The sequence below is a fragment of the Puma concolor genome, chromosome B2 (genome assembly GCF_028749965.1).
Source record: "Puma concolor isolate L17-30 chromosome B2, mPumCon1.1.hap2, whole genome shotgun sequence".
Lineage (NCBI taxonomy): Eukaryota > Metazoa > Chordata > Mammalia > Carnivora > Felidae > Puma > Puma concolor.
In genome coordinates, this window is record NC_141671.1 from 401,256 (window position 1) to 420,443 (window position 19,188).

The following is a 19,188-nucleotide window of genomic DNA, read 5'->3' on the forward strand; positions in this document are numbered from 1 at the left end:
GAATTTCATACCACGATTATTGCAGTTACTATATGTCACCATATGAAGTTATTATAATATTGTTGACTGTATTCCTTCTACTGTACTTTAAATCTCTGTGACTTATTTTCTCTGTAATTGGGAGTTTGTATCCCTTAATCCCCTTCTCCTATTGCACCCATCCACCCACCTCCCTGCCCTCTGGCAAACACCAGTTTGTTCTCTTTGTTTATGTGTATGTCTGTTTGTTTGTTTTTCTTTATTTTGTGCTTTCAGATTCCACATATAAGTGAAAGATATGGTATTTCTCTTTCTCTGACTGACTTATTTCATTTGGCCTTATACCCTGAAGGTCTGTCCACATTGTCACAAATGCCAGCACTTCCTCTTTTTTGCACAACTGAAAAATATCCTATAATATACCTAAATCTATGTCTGTCTCTACCTAGGGCAGATAATTTGACCCTTTAGTGTGAAGTTCTTTAGATCAAAAGCAAACATACTTGAGGAACTGTACCCAAAAAGCCCCATCTATACCTTGACCCAATGTAGGTGAAAAGATGTAGATTCTGACTGATGTTGTAATGGGAAGAGATTTTAAGATCATTTGGAGGGAGAGAAAGTATGTGGGGACAATGTTAATTATTAGTAGACAGAGTTGGGACTATGGTGGATTAAGGATGTCCACAAAATTTTTTGATATTCTTTCCAGTTAAAGGTGGGGATTTCCTCTTTCTGCAGTTTGGTTGGCCTGTGTCTATTTTGTCCAAGGTGACAGAGGTGATGTCAATACTGGTTCTTGGGTTTGTTGGAGAGATGACTGGCAGCCTTTGTCCTGGTCTGTTGGCCCCCACATAGAGTGTCAAGCCCGAGGCCTCCATGCTGCAAAAGCACAGAATAGCCACTTGGAAAGAGTGGACCAAGGGAGACCCAGACAGAGACTTTGCCAGCTCTCAGCTCTTCCACGCGAGGATGCTCACATCAGCTCAGCCACGGCACAAACATGATCGAGGAGAACCAGCCCTGCCCTGCTCTGTTCTTCCCAATTCCTGAGCCTCAGAAGAATGTAACTTCCTGGTATAGGTGTCTTCAGCTTCTGTGTTTGGGGATGCTAGTGTGTTAGGCAGCAGTAGCCAACCAGATAATGACATGTTCTTCTCTGGTTCACGGCCTGCGTGGAGCTTGGATTTTGTAAACAATTCTGATCAACAGAAATGAGGGGCTGAGACAGTTCAGGGTAGAAGATGCCTTCTCCACAGACACATTTTATTTTTTTTTTATAAACAAAAGTAGAATTGGGGGACCAAAAACAGTGGATGAGATCAAACCACATTGTTTGTGCTCACAAAAGTGGATGCAGAGAATTTGAACAGTCAGTCCCTGAGCTCATAAAGGCCTGTCACAGTCTTTATCTGCATCTCTAGTCAAAAATGCTGCCCCCACCATCCTTCAGGCCCAGTAACCACTCCCAAGACTTAGAAAGTAGGGAATATAGTGCCTCCTGACACTAGCTCCAGAAATGCCTCAGTTCATACAATTATGACATAGTATCTTTCACTATGTATGGGTTTGGTGACAAGTAGGGAAAACAGACAACATTTTGATGAATTCTGAACTTTTCCCCAGTGTTACAATGTATGGTATCATTTATAATCTATGAAGAAAGCATAGAAATAGGAAAAGAAAATAGAAAAACAGGTAGGTTTTTGAAACTCATCATTTCTTGTGTCCAAAGATTGAGGGGAAAATAATATACTGATTAGCTAGGGAGGGATTTTGAGATTTTTTTTCCAGTCCGTCTCCACTTTCGGTAATATATAACAGTATTCAATTACAGTTTTTCCAGTTGACTTTAAGACATCTCTAGAGATAAGGTTTCCAAAACTCATTAGATAAACATTGGCTAATTTGTCCATGTTTATTAGTGCTTAAATCATTTGTTTTAATCACTTACTTGCCTCCTGCTTAGGGAGATACATACTGACTAAAAATTCCTTTAACTCATTTGTGAATTACCATTTCTTTAAAAAAATTTTTTTAATGTTTATTTATTTTTGAGAGAGAGAAAGACAAGGTGTGAGCAAGGGAGGGGAAGAAAGACACACACACACACACACACACACACACACACACACACACACACACAGAATCCGCAGCAGGCTCCAGGCTCTGAGCTGTTAGCACAGAGCCCGACGCAGGGCTTGAACTCACAAACTGTGAGATCATGACCAGATCCGAAGTCGGAGGCTTAACCGACTGAGCCACCCAGGTGCCCCTGAGAATTACCATTTCTTATCCTATTCAGTAAATGTGGCTCAAAATTCATCCTCAAAATGTAATAATATAAGAATTTTTTTTTTTTACTCACATAAAATATGTTAAGTAGATGGGCCACACAAAGAGCCATAAGTAGTATTCATGTACCTAATATATGAGTATATAGGCATATTTCTATCCCTGATGTCATTAGAGAATCCATAAAAATACATTAAAAATCATTTTTATGAACTCATATCCTGAACACAAATTGAACATTAGGATTCTATGGCTGGTGTCCCATGGGTTCATGTTTCCATTATGGTACCTAGGAATGCTTAATTTAACACAATCAGGCTGGAATTTCTCATTTATCTTTGGACAGCTCCACCTATTACACATATTGTACATGATCTGAGAAGCAGTCTAACCTCACACACCAACTTTATCATCTCCTGTTGATTCCTTTCTTAGAAGTGTGCTCTGAATTTGCTCAGGTCGTCCCTCCTTCTGAAGACCCTACTCAAGGCAGCCTTCACGTCCTTGTTCCTCAGTGTATAGACCAGTGGGTTCAGCATAGGAGTGACCACAGTGTACATGATGGCAGCGACCTGGTCCTGCATGGAGCTGCCTGAGGCAAGAGATATGTAAGTAAAGACAACAGGAGCATAGAAAACAATGACCACCATGAAGTGAGAGGCACACGTGGACAGTGCTTTGTGGAGTGCACTACAGGAGTGGGTCTTGGAGAAAAGAGAGATGATTATGGTGAAGTAGGAGAGAAGTGTTAGGAAGAAGGGGCCCAAGGCAATGGTCCCGGTAACCGTGTTGAGAAGCCACTGGTTGAGCTCCGTGTTCCCGCAGGCCAACTCCAGCAAAGGCTTGACATCACAGAAGAAGTGATGGATCTGATGAGAAGCACAGAAGTTCAAGCGAGAGGTCATCATGGAGTGCAACAGGGCGTGGAAAAAACCAATGGTCCAGACCGTGACAGCCATCTGGGTACAGAGCTGGTAATTCATGATGACAGAGTAATGCAGTGGCCTGCAGATGGCCACAAAGCGGTCAAAGGCCATCACGGCCAACAGCATGGCCTCCGTGCTGCCCAGGAAGTGGAAGAAGTGAAGCTGGCTTATGCATCCCAAGAAGGAAATTGTCTTGTGTGTAGAGAAGAAGTTCTCCAGCATCTTTGGCAGTGTCACTGTGGAGTAGCAGATATCTAAACATGACAGATTTCCCAGGAAGAAATACATGGGTAAATGGAGTCTTGGATCAGAGACGACAACCAGGAGGACTGCTCCATTGCCAACCACACTGACCATGTAAATTGCAAGGAAAACCACGAAGAGATAAGGCTGCAGTGCTTGGATGTCTGTGACTCCCAGGAGGAGAAATGCAGTGACTGAGGTTTGATTCAGCATCGCTTAAGAGAAAGGATGAATTACTCTATGGAGCGTACCTCTGTTGAGAATCAGAGACTTTGTAGTTGAGGATTTTCCTGTCTACACAATGGTACCTTGAGGTTGAACATTATTGTTTTACACAGTTTCAACATCATTCCTTTTATAGGATTTGCCTCATTAGACTATTAGATATTATGGTGAACTGTTGGTTATGGGCCATTGGTCCACCATTTTTTCCCTTTATTTGATTGTCATTAATATGTGTCTTTCTCCCAGAGACTCAGAGCATGTAGCCAACCTACCATCTTCTCTGGCTGTGCACATCTACCTTCTGATAAAACTTTAATGGGCATCCAGACTGCTACCTCTAGACCTTGTAAGAAAGCCCCTGAAGGGTTTTTAATTATGGAAAATAGACAAGGAGAGAATGAAAATAATGGAAGGAAATCTGAATGGAGATGCAGACATGGGGGTGCCTCCTACAAAAGGGGATTTTTTTTTTCTAAGTTTGGGAAATCCCTGAGAGGAGAATAGAAAGATTTGATGTGAGGAATAAAGGAGTGGGTTGATGAGGCAGTACCTCTCCATAGCCTGGGGGATTCTACGCTGTAGAGTTGAAGGAATTTAGAGAACATACCTGATCTGTGCTGTACCTCCGTAAAAAGCTGGCTTCATGCAGGTCAGACTAGCTTTCTTTGACAGTATGTTTTCACACTGTTAATCCTACCTCTTCTGTGTAAGATACAAATGGTATGGCAAATATCATTTTGGGTTCTCTGACTCACCAAACAAAATTGGATCAAAAATTCATTTGGGGAAGAAACCTTTTTCTAACATTAAAGACAATTTCTAATCAGACTTGTCTTTACTCAGTCATTTATTTCACTGCAATTTTAATGCTGAGAGATTACATATTTACTCTGGAGAATATTTAGAGAACCAGGCCTCCTGAGGTGCGAATGAGATATGGCAATAAAAGTGTATAAAGAGCCTTCACAATCCACAAATGCAATCAGGAATCCATCATAAAATAGGAAACCAGCTCTAGATCTGGGCACTTAGTTGCATATAAAAAAACATACAGAAAATATGGGGTCCTCTCAGCCTGAGTCCTAAGGCATTCTCTTACCTGAGTGTTGGATTCACAGCCTGCCCAGCTTTTCAGGTTTATACTCCCAACAGCTGAAAATGGCAGAAGATATTGAAGTGACTGTTCATATGGGGATTGCAGCATGAGCTCTTCATGTTCAGAAACGTCTTTGTCTCCTTCTGACATTCTTCTTGCCTCTCAGGAGCCACAGACCTTAGGCATATAAACACGGAGAGAGTGTCCCCTGGGTGTGAGCATGATCGCTGTGAGAATAAACAGGATATTTTCCCATACTTGCAATTCAAGACAATTCCTCTTGGGTGTTACTATCTTGAGTTCCATTGTTCCCCCTCCCCCTCCCCCTCCCCAGCCTAAAATGTTCTTTTCTATGTTTCTTCCTTATTTGCAGAGTCATGGACAGCACAATTGTCAGGGGCCTCCTCTGTGTTCTTAGTTCAATTACCTTTTCTTCCTTTGTCATCAGGGGCACTTCCCTGGAAAAACTTTGTATAAAATGAAAGAAATCTGGCAAATTATATTAAGGAATGGGGGCCGGTTATGTTCCATTGATCCATATAGAATGATGATAACCTTTAAAATTCTATGTATTCATTACTCTGATTCTATGGAAAACAAAGAGAGGAATGAGGAAAAATGTGATTGCTTCTGTTTATTCTAAACCCAATTCTTCACTGTTGGTATTAGCACTAAATTAGTTTCTTTAAAATCGGGATACCAAAAGGCACATATCTCTCTAAGGAATGAGGCTGGTCTCTCCCATGTATATCCCTACTTCTTTCTGAATCCTTTAGGTGAAAATATTCTGTGAGCCTCATCCAAAGAATATATGCAATGCCATTTTTGCAAATTTTCTTATAACAATTATAAACACCACGTACCCTGTCCATCTTTGTGTTGAGATCCATTATTGTTGCTTTGCAGGAATTCATTGTAGATTTATCACATTTAAATTCCTTGTTCACATATATGCTATAAATAGAAGGGAAATAACTTTTATTGTGCGCTTATTGTATTAGTTCTTATTCTGAGTTCCTTACAGGTGTTAGCTCATTTTTTTTCTTCCAAACACCCAGCAAGAGAAGTAGTAAAATCATCTCTCGTTATAAGAAAATGGGGGCTCAAATGATTTAAGTAATTTTGCTGTTTCCCCATGTTGTTGAGGAATCATCGACAAGTATATCTGTATATGTGTCAAGTGTGCATGTGATGATTTGGCTTCCCTGCATTGTCGTATGACCGCCACGATGAAGGTAATGAACTCATCCATTGTTTCACATGTTGATGCTTGTGTGTGGAGAGAATGCGCAGGGTCTACTGTCAGCAAATTTCACTGCCGTTAAATGTGCCTGTGTTACAATCAATTGTGAAGCTGAGATTTAAACCAAGACTCCAGTTCTTCAGCTAACTGCAGTGTGGTCTAATTTCTTTCAAAATACCACCCACATCAACTTTATCTGAAGTTTCTACAGATGTCAAGAAATCCGGCATTTTGATGAAGTAACGAGGAACGATTTTCCTCTTTATGTGTTGTCTCTCTGAGGTCTTGTTTATAAATTATTTTCAAGTCAAAATAAAATAGTCTTGAACATTCTTTGATTGTATGGAAGCTTCATAGACATGCTGCAGCCACCATGGGCTCTGTGCCTGATTTGATGCTCTGTTTCACCATCTTGAAAGTCTCAGTAACTTTGAACGAGGAGCTCTGAATTTTTTAAATTTTTATCTATTTTTGAGAGAGAGAGAGAGAGCGAGTGAGCGAGTGTGGGCAGAGAGAGAGGGAGACACAGAATCTGAAGCAGGCTCCAGGCTCTGAGCTGTCAGCACAGAGCTTGATGCGGGGCTTGAACTCACAAGCCATGAGATCATGACCTGAGCCAAAGTCGGACACTCAACTAACTGAGCCACCCAGGTGCCCCAGAATTCTGTATTTTTATTTTGCTTTGAGCCCCACACATCATGTAACTCATTTGTTTATTAGAGTTTTACATTTGCTGTTTAGAACTATAGTCTTTTGTTTTTTTCTTCCAAGACTTTATTTAAATTCAAGGTAGTTTACATATAGTGTAGTAGAATTTAGTGATTCATCACTTGTATACAACCTCCATTTCTCATCCCAACAAATGCCCTCCTAGTACCCATCCCCCATCCAGCCTATCCCCCACCTCCCCTTCTTCAACCCTCACTTTGTCCTCTGTATTTAAGAGTCTTTTAAGATTTTATTTACTGTTATTATCTTATTTTGCCTTCCTTTTCCCTATGCTCATCTGTTTGTTTCTTAAAATCCACATATGAGTGAAATCATATGGTATTTTTCTTTCTCTGACTGACTTATTTTGCTTAGCGTTATACACTCTAGTCCTATCTATGTCTTTATAAATGGCAAAGTTTCATTAATTTTTATTGCTGAGTAATATTCCATTGTATATATACCACATCTTCTTTATCCATTCATCAGTCAGTGGACATTTTTGCTCTTTCCATAATTTGATTATTGTTGATAGTGCTGCTATAAACATTGGGGTGCATGTGCCCCTTCAAATCAGCATCTTTGTATCCTTTGTATAAACACCTAATAGTGCAATTGTTGAGTCGTAGGCTAGTTCTATTTTTAACTTTTTCAGGAACATCCATACTGTTTCCCAGAATGGCTGCACCAGTTTACATTTCTACCAACAGTGCAAAAGTGTTCCCCTTTCTCAATATTCTCACCAACACCTGTTGTTTCCTGTGTTGTTAATGTTAGCCATTCTGACTGGCATGAAATGATATCTCATTGTAGTTTTGATTTGTGTTTCCCTGATGATGAATGATGTTGAACATATTTTCATGTGTTAGCCATATGGATGTCTTCTTTGGAGAAGTGTGTGTTTATGTCTTCTGCACAGTTTAACTGGATTATGTGTTCTTTGGGTGTTGAGTTTGATAAGATCTTTATAGATTTTGGATACCAGCCCTTTATCTGATATGTCATTTGCAAATATCTTCTCCCATTCCATCAGCTGCCTTTTAGTTTTGTTGTTTTCTTTGCTTTTTATCTTGATGAGACCCAGTAGTTCATTTTTGCTTTTGTTTTCCTTAACTCTGTGGATGTATCTAGTAAGAAGTTGCTACAACTGAGGTCAGAGAGGTTCCCGCCTGTTTCCTTCTCTATGATTTTGATGCTTTCTGTCTCACATTTAGGTATTTCACCCATTTTGAGTTAACAAAATGTAAGAAAGTGGTCCAGGTTTATTCTGTATGTCACTGTCCAGTTTTCCCAGCACCATTTGCTGAGGAGATGGTCTTTATTCCATTGGATATTCTTTCCTTCTTTGTCAAAGATTGGTTTGCCATACGTTTGTAGGTCCATTTCTGGGTTTTCTATTCTGTTTCATCTATCTGAGTGTCCGTTTTTGTGCCAGTAACATACTGTTTTGATGATTACAGCTTTATAATACATCTTGAAGTCTGGGATAGTGATGTTTCCAGCTTTGGTTTTCTTTTTCAAGATTGCTTTGGCTCTTCAGGGTCTTTTGTGGTTCCATACAAATTTTAGGATTGTTTGTTCTAGCTCTGTCAAGAATTCTGGTGTTACTTTGATAGGGATTGGATTTCATGTGTAGATTGCTTTGGGTAGTATCAACATTTTAACAATTGTTCTTCAAATCTATGAGCATGGAATGTTTTTCTTTTTTTAAAAAAATTTTTGAATATTTATTTTTGAAATGGAGAGAGAGACAGAACATGAGCAGGGGAGGATCAGAGAGAAAGGGAGACACAGAATCCATGGTGGGCTCCAGGCTCTGAGTTGTCAGCACAGAGCCCGACACGGGGTTTGAACTTGAAAACCATGAGATCATGACCTGAGCCGAAGTTGGATGCTTTAGCGACTGAGCCACCCAGGCGCCCCACATAGAATGTTTTTCTATTTCATTGTGTCTTCTTCAATTTCTTTCATATGTATTCTGTAGTTTTCAGAGTACAACTCTTTTACCTTTTTAGTTAGGTTTATTCCTAGGTATCTCATAGTTTTTGGTGTAATTGTGAATGGAATTGATTCCTTGATTTCTCTTTCTGCTGGTTCATTATTGGTGTATAGAAATGCAACAGTTTCTGTATGTTGATTTTATATCCTGCAACTTTGCTGAATTCATGTATCAGTTCTAGGAATTTTTTGGTGCAATCTTTTGAGTTTTCCACATAGAGATCATGTTGTCTGCAAAGAGCAAAAGCTTGACTTCTTCCTTGCCAATTTGGATGCCTTTTATTTATTTATTTTTTTGTTTCTGATTGCTGAGGCTAGGACTATCCAACAAGAAGATCTAACAGTGGTAAATATTTATGTCCCCAACTTGAAGGAATCTAATTACATAAATCAGTTAAGACCAAATTTACAGAAACTCATTGATGATAATACAATAATAGTAAGGAATTTTAACACCCTACTTGTAGCAATGGACAGATCATCTAAGCATAAAATCAACAAAGAAGCAATGACTTTGAATGACACATTGGACCAGATGGACTTAACAGATATATCAGAACATTTCATCCTAAAGCAGTAAGGTACACATTCTTTTGAAGTGCCCATGGAACTTTCTATAGAACAGATCACATACTGGGTCACAAATCAGGCCTCAATGAGTGCAAAAGGACTGAGATCATCCCATGCATATTTAGACCTTATGAAACTCAAAGTCAACCGCATGAAAAAAAACACTTGGAAATATAACCAATACATTGAGGTTAAAGAACATCCTATTAAATGATGTATGGGTTAACCAGGAATTTGAAGAAGAAATAAAAAAAAATACATGGAAACCAATGAAAATGAAAATGCCATAGTCCTCAACCTCTGGGCTGCAGCAAAAGCAGTTATAAGAAGGAAGTATATAGCAATTCAGATCTTCCTCAAGAAGGAACAAAAGTCTGAAATGTACAACCTAACCTTACATCTAAAGAAACTGGAAAAAGAACAACAAATAAAGGGCAAAAACCAGCAGAAGGAGGGAAATAATAAACATTAAAGCTGAAATAAATGACATGGAAATCAAAATAATAGTAGAAGAGATAAACAAAACTAGGAATTTTTTGAAAGAATTAACAAAACTGATAACCCCCTAGCCAGTCTTCTCAAAAGAAAATAGAAAGAACCCAAATAGATGAAATCATGAATGAAAGAGGATAGATCACACCCAACACCACAGAAATACAAAAAAATTGTAAGAGAATATTATGAGCAATTAATGTCAACAATTTGGGAAATCTGGAAGAGATGGATAAATTCATAGAAACATATAAACTACTGAAACTTAAACAGGAAAAAATAGAAAATTTGAACAGATTCATAGTTGGTAAAGAAATTGAATTAGTAATCAAAAATCTCCAAACAAACAAGAGTCCAGGGCCAAATGGCCTCCCTGGGGAATTCTACCAGACATTTAAAGAAGAATTAATACCTATAGTTTTGAAACTGTTCCAAAAAATAGAAATGGAAGGAAAACTTCCAAACTAATTCTATGAGGCCAGAAATACCTTGATTCCAAAAGCAGACAAAGACCCCACTAAAAAGGAGAACCACAGAGCAATATCCCTTTTGAACATCGACACAAAAGTTCTGAACTCTATACAGCTAATTGAATTCAAGAGTACATTAAAAGAATTATTCACCACAATCAAGTGGGATTTATTCCTGGGATGCAGGGCTTGTACAATATTAGCAAATCAATCACTGTGGTGCACCACAATGAGAAAAGAGAGAATAAGAACCATATGGTTCTCAATAGATGCAAGAAAAACATTTGAGAAAATACAGCATTCTTTCTTGATAAAAACCTCCAGTAAGTAGGGATAGAAGAACTTAACTCAAGATCATAAAGGCCATATACAAAAGACCCACAGCTAATATCATCCTCAATGTGGAAAAACTGTGAGCTGTACCCCTAAGGTTGGATACACAGCAGGGATGTCCACTCTCACCACTGTTATTCAACATGGAACTATAGACTGTTTACATGCTGTGAGAGTATCAGCCAGACCTGGCTCTACTTTGTGTCTCTGCAGACACACTAGTGATCCTTTCTTCACAAATGTGATACCAGCTCCAAAAATTCATAGTTCCCTCCTATACATGACCTATTCTTCCACTTTCCCCCCGTTGAACAAACTATATATTAATTAATATTGTTTTATTTTAGGTCTTCTTATCTTATAGAATGTTCTTTTAAAAAATGTCTTGAGTCTGGAAAACAGTGTGGAGATTCCTCAAAAAATTAAAAATAGAACTACCCTATAACCCAGCAATAGCACTGCTAGGAATTTACCCAAGTGATACAGGGGTGCTGATTCATAGGAACACATGTACCCCAATGTTTATAGCAGTGCTTTCAACAATAGCCAAATTATGGAAAGAGTCTAAATGTCCATCAACTGATGAATGGATAAAGAAGATGTGGTTTGTCCACACTCAGATATCACCTCACGCCAGTCAGAGTGGCCAAAATGAACAAATCAGGAGACTATAGATGCTGGTGAGGATGTGGAGAAATGGGAACCCTCTTGCACTGTTGGTGGGAATGCAAATTGGTGCAGCCACTCTGGAAAGCAGTGTGGAGGTTCCTCAGAAAATTAAAAATAGACCTACCCTATGACCCAGCAATAGCACTGCTAGGAATTTACCCACGGGATACAGGAGTACTGATGCATAGGGGCACTTGTACCCCAATGTTTATAGCAGCACTCTCAACAATAGCCAAATTATGGAAAGAGCATAAATGTCCATCAACTGATGAATGGATAAAGAAATTGTGGTTTATATACACAATGGAGTACTACATGGCAATGAGAACGAAATATGGCCCTTTGTAGCAACGTGGATGGAACTGGAGAGTGTGATGCTAAGTAAAATAAGCCATACAGAGAAAGACAGATACCATATGTTTTCACTCTTATGTGGATCCTGAGAAACTTAACAGAAACCCATGGAGGAGGGGAAGGAAAAAAAAAAGAGGTTAGAGTGGGAGAGAGCCAAAGCATAAGAGACTCTTAAAAACTGAGAACAAACTGAGGGTTGATGGGGGTGGGAGGGAGGGGAGGGTGGGTGATGGGTATTGAGGAGGGCACCTTTTGGGATGAGCACTGGGTGTTGTATGGAAACCAATTTGACAATAAATTTCATATATTGAAAAAAAAAGAAGATGTGGTTTATATATACAATGGAATCTACTTGGCAATGAGAAAGAATAAAATCATGCCATTTGCAGCAATGTAGATGGAACTGGAGGGTATTATGCTAAGTGAAATAAATCAGTCAGAGAAAGATATCATATGTTTTCACTCATATGTGGATCTTAAGAAAGTTAACAGAAGACTATGGGGGATGGGAAGGGGGAAAAATAGTTACAAACAGAAAAGGAGGGAGGCAAACCATAAGAGATTCTTAAATACAGAGAACAAACTGAGGGTTGATGGGGTGTGGGAGAGAAGGAAAAGTGGGTGATGGGCATTGAGGAGGGCACTTGTTGGGATGAGAACTGGGTGTTGTATGTAAGCCAATTTGACAATAAATTATATTTAAAAAATAAAATATAAAAATGAGGACCTTTGATCACTTCCCAAGTGATTTCAATGTTCTAGGCAACTTTGTTTATAGAAGACAAAGCTAAGGTCATCACATGTAATGAGTTAAAATGGAGATACTCGGGTAAAGCCAGGAATCTTGAAAGGTGAAATTGTAGTGAAAGGGTGTGTAATAGACAAAAGCCTACCCACTACAGAAAGATGCTGTTTCCATAATTTGGCTATTGTAAATAATGTTGGCTATAAGTATAGGTGTGCCTGTATTTCTTTGAATTAGTGCTTTTAAAAACCTCTGGATAGGGGCGCCTGGGTGGCGCAGTCGGTTAAGCGTCCGACTTCAGCCAGGTCACGATCTCACGGTCCGTGAGTTCGAGCCCCGCGTCGGGCTCTGGGCTGATGGCTCAGAGCCTGGAGCCTGTTTCCGATTCTGTGTCTCCCTCTCTCTCTGCCCCTCCCCCGTTCATGCTCTGTCTCTCTCTGTCCCAAAAAAATAAATAAACGTTAAAAAAAAAAAAAAAAAAAGAAAAAAAAAAAACCTCTGGATAAAAATAGTGTGATTACTGGAAAATAGGGTAGTTGTATTTTTAACTATTTGAGGAACCTCCATACTGTTTTCCAGAGTGGCTGCACCAGTTTGCATCTCCACCAACAGTGCAAAAGGGTTCTCTTTGTCTGCAACCTGGCCAACATCTGTTGTTTCCTGTGTCATTAATTTTAGCCATTCTGACAGGTGTGAAGTCATATCTCATCGTAGTTTTGATTTGTATTCCTTGATTTTGAGTAGTGTTGACCATCTTTTCATGTGTTTATTGGCCATCTGGATGTCTTTAGAGAAATGTATGTTCATATTTGCTGCCCATTTTTAGGTTGTTTTATATGTGTTTTGGGTGTTGAGTTTTATAAATTTTTTAATGTTTATTTTTATTTTTGAGAGAGAGAGACAGAGCAAGAGCAGGGGAGGGGAAGGGAGAGGAGACACAGGATCCGAGCAGGCTCCAGGCTCTGAACTGTCAACACAAAGCCTGACATGGGGCTTGAACTCATGAACCACGAGATCATGACCTGAGTCGAAGTTGGCACTTAACTAACTGAGCTATACAGGCACCCCTAGGTGTTGAGTTTTATAAGTTCTTTATATATTTTGGACACAATTCCTTTATCAGATATGTCATTTTCAAATCTCTTCTTCCATTACATAGGTTGCCTTTTAGTTTTGTTGATTTTTTTCTTTACTGTGCAGAAGCTTTTTATTTTGATGGTGTCCCAATAGTTTATATTTTCTCTTATTTCCCTTGCCTCAGAAGACATATCTAGTAAGAAACTGCTACAGCTGATGTCAGAATAATTACTGCTTGTCCTCTGTTCTAGGACCTTTATGGTTTCAGGCCTCATATTTATGTCTTTAGTGCCTTTTGAATTTATTTTTGTGTATGGTGTAAGAATGTGGCCTACTTTCCTTCTCTTGTGTATAGCCGTCCAATTTTCTAAAAAGCATTTTTCGAAGTTACTGTGTTTTCCCCATTGGATGTTCTTTCCTGCTTTTCAAAGATTAATTAATTTTTTAATTTTTATTTTTTCCAAAGCCATTCCAGAATTCATTTATGTATTTTATTCCGGAATTTACTTGTGTATGTTTCTTTCTGTATTTCACATATACTACCCATATACATTAGAGAAATCAAGGAAAAAATTGTCTTTCATTTTCCTTTCTGCCTCCTCCCTTCTCCTGACATGAAATAGAATTAAATTAATTCTTTTTTTTGCTTTTATGTTATTATTATTATTTTTTAAAATTACATCCAAATTAATTACCATATAGTACAACAATGATTTCAGGAGTAGATTCCTTAATGCCCCTTACCCATTTAGCCAACCCCCCTCCCATAACCCGTCCATTAATCCTCAGTTTGTACTCCATATGTATGAGTCTCTTATGTTTTGTCCCCCTCCCTGTTTTTATATTATTTTCATTTCCCTTCCCTTATGTTCATATGTTTTGTCTCTTAAAGTCCTCATATGAGCGAAGTCATATGATATCTGTCTTTCTCTGACTGACTAATTTCACTTAGCATAATACCCTCCAGTTCTATCCACACAGTTGCAAATGGCAGGATTTCATTCTTTTTGACTGCTAATACTTCATTGTGTATACATATATACCACATCTTCTTTATTCATTCATCCATCTATGGACATTTGGGCTCTTTCCATACTTTGGCTATTGTTGATAGTGCTGCTATGAACATGGGGGTGCATGTGTCCCTTTGAAACAGCACACCTGTTTCCCGTGGATAAATGCCTAGTAGTGCAATTGCTGGGCCGTAGGGTAGTTCTATTTTTAGTTTTTTGAGGAACCTCCATACTGTTTTCCAGAGTGGCCGCACCAGCTTGCGTTGCCAACAACAATGCAAAAGAGATCCTGTTTCTCCGCATCCTCACCAACATCTGTTGTTGCCTGAGTTGTTAATGTTAGCCATTCTGACAGGTGTGTGGTGGTATCTCATTGTGGTTTTGATTTGTATTTCCCTGATGATGAGTGACGTAGAGCATTTTTTCCTGTGTCAGTTGGCCATCTGGATGTATTCCTTGGAGAAGTGTCTATTCATGTCTTTTGCCCATTTCTTCACTGGATTATTTGTTTTTTTGGTGTTGAGTTTGGTAAGTTCTTTACAGACTTTGGATACTAACCCTTTATCTGATATGTCATTTGCAAATATCTTCTCCCATTCTGTTGGTTGCCTTTTAGTTTTGCTGATTGTTTCCTTCACTGTGCAGAAGCTTTTTATTTTGATGAGGTCCCAGTAGTTCATTTTTGCTTTTGTTTCCCTTGCCTCCGGAGACGTGTTGAGTAAGAAATTGCTGAGGCCATGATCAAAGAGGTTTTTGCCTGCTTTTTCCTTGAGGATTTTGATGGCTTCCTGTCTTACATTTAGGTCTTTCATCCATTTTGAGTTTATTTTTGTGTATGGTGTAAGAAAGTGGTCCAGGTTCATTCTTCTGCATGTCACTGTCCAGTTTTCCCAGCACCACTTGCTGAAGAGATTGTCTTTATTCCATTGGATATTCTTTCCTGCTTTGTCAAAGATTAGTTGGCTATACGTTTGTGAGTCCATTTCTGGGTTCTCTATTCTATTCCATTGATCTGAGTGTCTGTTCTTGTGCCAGTACCATACTGTCTTGATAGCTACTATGAAAATTTTACCTCCTCCTGGCTAGTTTGGATGCCTTTCATTTCTTTGTGTTGTCTGATTGCAGAGGCTAAGACTTCCAATACTATGTTGAGTAACAGTGGCGAGAGTGGACATCCCTGTCTTGTCCCTGACCTTAGGGGGAAAGCTCTCAGTTTTTCCCCATTGAGGATGATATTAGTGTTGGGTCATTCATATATGGCTTTTACGATCTCGAGGTATGATCCTTTTATCCCTACTTTCTTGAGGGCTTTTATCAAGAAAGGATGTTGTATTTTGTCAAATGCTTCCTCTGCATCTATTGAGAGGATCATAGGGTTCTTGTCCTTTCTTTTATTGATGTGATGAATCCTGTTAATTGTTTTGTGGATATTGAAGCAGCCCTGCATCCCAGGTATAAATCCCACTTGGTCATGGTGAATAATTTTTTTAATGTATTGTTGGATCCGGTTGGCTAATATCTTGTTGAGGATTTTTGCATCCATGTTCATCAGGGAAATTGGTCTATAGTTCTCCTTTTTAGTGGGGTCTCTGTCTGGTTTTGGAATCAAGGTAATGCTGGTTTCATAGAAAGAGTTTGGATGTTTTTCTTCCATTTCTATTTTTCGGAACACCTTCAAGAGAATAGGTGTTAACTCTTCCTTAAATGTTTGGTAGAATTCCCCCGGAAAGCTGTCTGGCCCTGGACTCTTGTTTTTTGAGAGATTTTTGATCACTAATTCGATTTCCTTACTGGTTATGGGTCTGTTCAAATTTTCTATTTCTTCCCGTTTCAGTTTTGGTAGTGTATACATTTCTAGGAATTTGTCCATTTCTTCCAGATTGCCCATGTTTTTGGCATATAATTGCTCATAATATTCTCTTATTATTGTTTTTATTTCTGTTGTGTTGTTTGTGATTTCTCCTCTTTCATTCTTGATTTTACTTATTTGGGTCCTTTCCTTTTTCTTCTTGATCAAACTGGCTAGTGGTTTATCAATTTTGTTAATTCTTTCAAAGAACCAGCTTCTGGTTTCTTTGATCTGTTCTACTGTTTTTTGTTTGTTTGTTTGTTTGTTTGTTTGTTTGTTTTTTGGTTTCAATAGCATTAATTTCTGCTCTAATCTTTATTATTTCCTGTCTTCTGCTGGTTTTGGGTTTTATTTGCTGTTCTTTTTCCAGCTCCTTAAGGCGTAAGGTTAGGTTGTGTATCTGAGATCTTTCTTCCTTCTTTAGGAAGGCCTGGATTGCTATATACTTCCCTCTTATGATGGCCTTTGCTCTGTCCCAGAGGTTTTGGGTTGTGGTGGTGTCAATTTCATTGACTTCCATGTACTTTTTCATTTCCTCTTTAACTGCTTGGTTAGCCCATTCATTCTTTAGTAGGATGTTCTTCAGTCTCCAAGTATTTCCTACCTTTCCAAATTTTTTTGTGGTTCATTTCGAGTTTCATAGCATTGTGGTCTGAAAATATGCATGGTATGATCCCGATCTTTTTGTACTTACTTAGGGCTGATTTGTGTCCCAGTATATGGTCTATTCTGGAGAACGTTCCATGTGCACTGGAGAAGAATGTATATTCTGCTGCTTTAGGATGAAATGTTCTGAATATATCTGTGAAGTCCATCTGGTCCAGTGTGTCATTCAAAGCCATTGTTTCCTTGTTGATTTTTTGATTAGATGATGTGTCCCTTGTTGTGAGTGGGGTGTTGAAGTCTCCTACTATTATGGTATTACTATCGATGAGTTTCTTTATGTGTGTAGTTGATTTATATATTTTTGTGCTCTCACATTTGGCACATAAATGTTTATAATTGTTAGGTCTTCTTGGTCTATAGACCCCTTGATTATGATATAATGCTCTTCTGCATCTCTTGATACAGTCTTTATTTTAATGTCTAGATTAAAAAACATTAAAAAATGAAAAAAAATTAAAAAAATGAAGTCTAGATTGTCTTATGTAAGTATGGCCACTCCAGGTTTCTTTTGTTGAACATTAGCATGATAGATGGTTCTCAATCCCCTTATTTTCAATCTGTAGGTGTCTTTAGGTCTAAAGTGGGTCTCTTGTAGACAGCCTATAGATGGATCTTGTTTTCTTATCTATTCTGTTACCCTATGTCTTTTGATTGGAGCATTGAGTCCATTGTCGTTTAGAATGAGTACTGATGGATATGAATCTATTGCCATTATGATGTTTGTAGAGGTGGAGTTTCTGGTGGTGTTCTCTCGTCCTTTCTAATCTTTTGTTGCTTTTGGTGTGTATGTGTATGTATGTGTGTGTGTGTGTGTGTGTGTGTGTATATATATATATATTTTTTTTCATTTTTTCTCCCCTCAGAGAGTCCCCCTTAAAATTTCTTGCAGGGCTGGTTTAGTGGTCACAAACTCCTTTAATTTTTGTTTGTCTGGGAAACTTTTTATCACTCTTTATCTTTTGTATGACAGCCTTGCTGGATAAAGAATTCTTGGCTCCTATTTTTCTGATTCAGCACACTGAATATATCCCACCACTCCTTTCTGGCCTGCCAAGTTTCTGTGGATATGTCTCCTGCAAACCTGATCTGTCTTCCCTTGTAGGTTAGGGACTTTTTTCCCTTGCTGCTTTCATGATTCTCTCCTTGCCTGAGTATTTTGTGAATTTGACTATGATATGCCTTGTAGATGGTCGCTTTTTGTTGAATCTAATGGGGGTCCTCTGTGCTTCCTGGGTTTTGATGTCTGTGTCTTTCCCCAGGTTAGGAAAGTTTTCTGCTATGATTAGCTCACATAACCCTTCTACCCCTATTTCTCTCTCTTCCTCCTCTGGGACCCCTATGATTCTGATGTTGTTCCTTTTTAAGGAGTCACCGATTTCTCTAATTCTTAACTCGTGCTCTTTTGCCTCAATCTCCCTCTTTTTTTCTGCTTCATTATTCTGTATAAGTTTGTTCTCTATATGGCTGATTCTCTGTTCTGCGTCATCCATCCTTGCTGCTGCTGCATCCATCCATAAATACAGCTCAGTTATAGCATTTTTAATTTCATTGTGGCTATTTTTGACTTCTTTTATCTCTGTAGAAAGGGATTCTAATCTATTTTCGACTCCAGCTAGTATTCTTATTATCAGGATTCTAAATTCTGGTTCAGACATCGTGCTTGTGTCTGTGTTGGTTAAATCCCTGGCTGTCGTGTCTTCATGCTCTTTCTTTTGGGGTGAATTCCTTCACTTTGTCATTTTGAAGGGAGAAAAGGAGTTAATGAGGTAGAAAAGTTGAAATTACAGAAATTAAAATTTAAAAACATTAAAATTAAAAATTAGAAACACACACACAAGTCGAATAGATGATGCTAGATCCTAGGTGTGTTTTGGTCTGGGTGTTGAAAGTAGTTTGACAGATTAGAGAAATGAAAAAAAAGGGGGGGGGGAGAGAAAAAAAAGGAAATTATTTGAGAATTTGAAAAAATGGATACACTAAGGTAGACTAAAATGAGATGATGTGGGTAAAATAGAATCTGAAAAAATATACCCAAAATTAGAGAATATAGGAGAAAAAAATGAAAGAAAAATATTTTTAATAAAAATTAAAAGGAAACATGATTTTTTTCATTTTCTATATTTAAGAAAAATGAAAAGAAATGAAAAAGAAAAAAGATAAAAAAGAAAAAAATGAAAAAAGAAATCGTTTGAAAATTTGAAAAAGTGAATACACTGTAGTAGACTGAAATAAAGTGA

The 19,188-nt window shown here is 38.3% G+C and overlaps 1 protein-coding gene across 1 annotated transcript; it reads right to left on the reverse strand.

Annotated features, from left to right (window-relative positions):
* Positions 1-2,464: 2,464 nt before the first annotated feature.
* LOC147580535 (olfactory receptor 12D1-like) lies at positions 2,465-3,656 on the reverse strand. The gene has a single exon (XM_086705906.1). It carries the CDS (start codon positions 3,654-3,656, stop codon positions 2,706-2,708), a length of 951 nt encoding a protein of 316 aa, XP_086562032.1. The 3' UTR covers positions 2,465-2,705.
* Positions 3,657-19,188: the final 15,532 nt, after the last annotated feature.

Excerpts from the sequence above, each read along its gene's own strand:
- LOC147580535 (XM_086705906.1), bottom strand. The coding sequence starts at position 3,656 with ATGCTGAATCAAACCTCAGTCACTGCATTTCTCCTCCTGGGAGTCACA.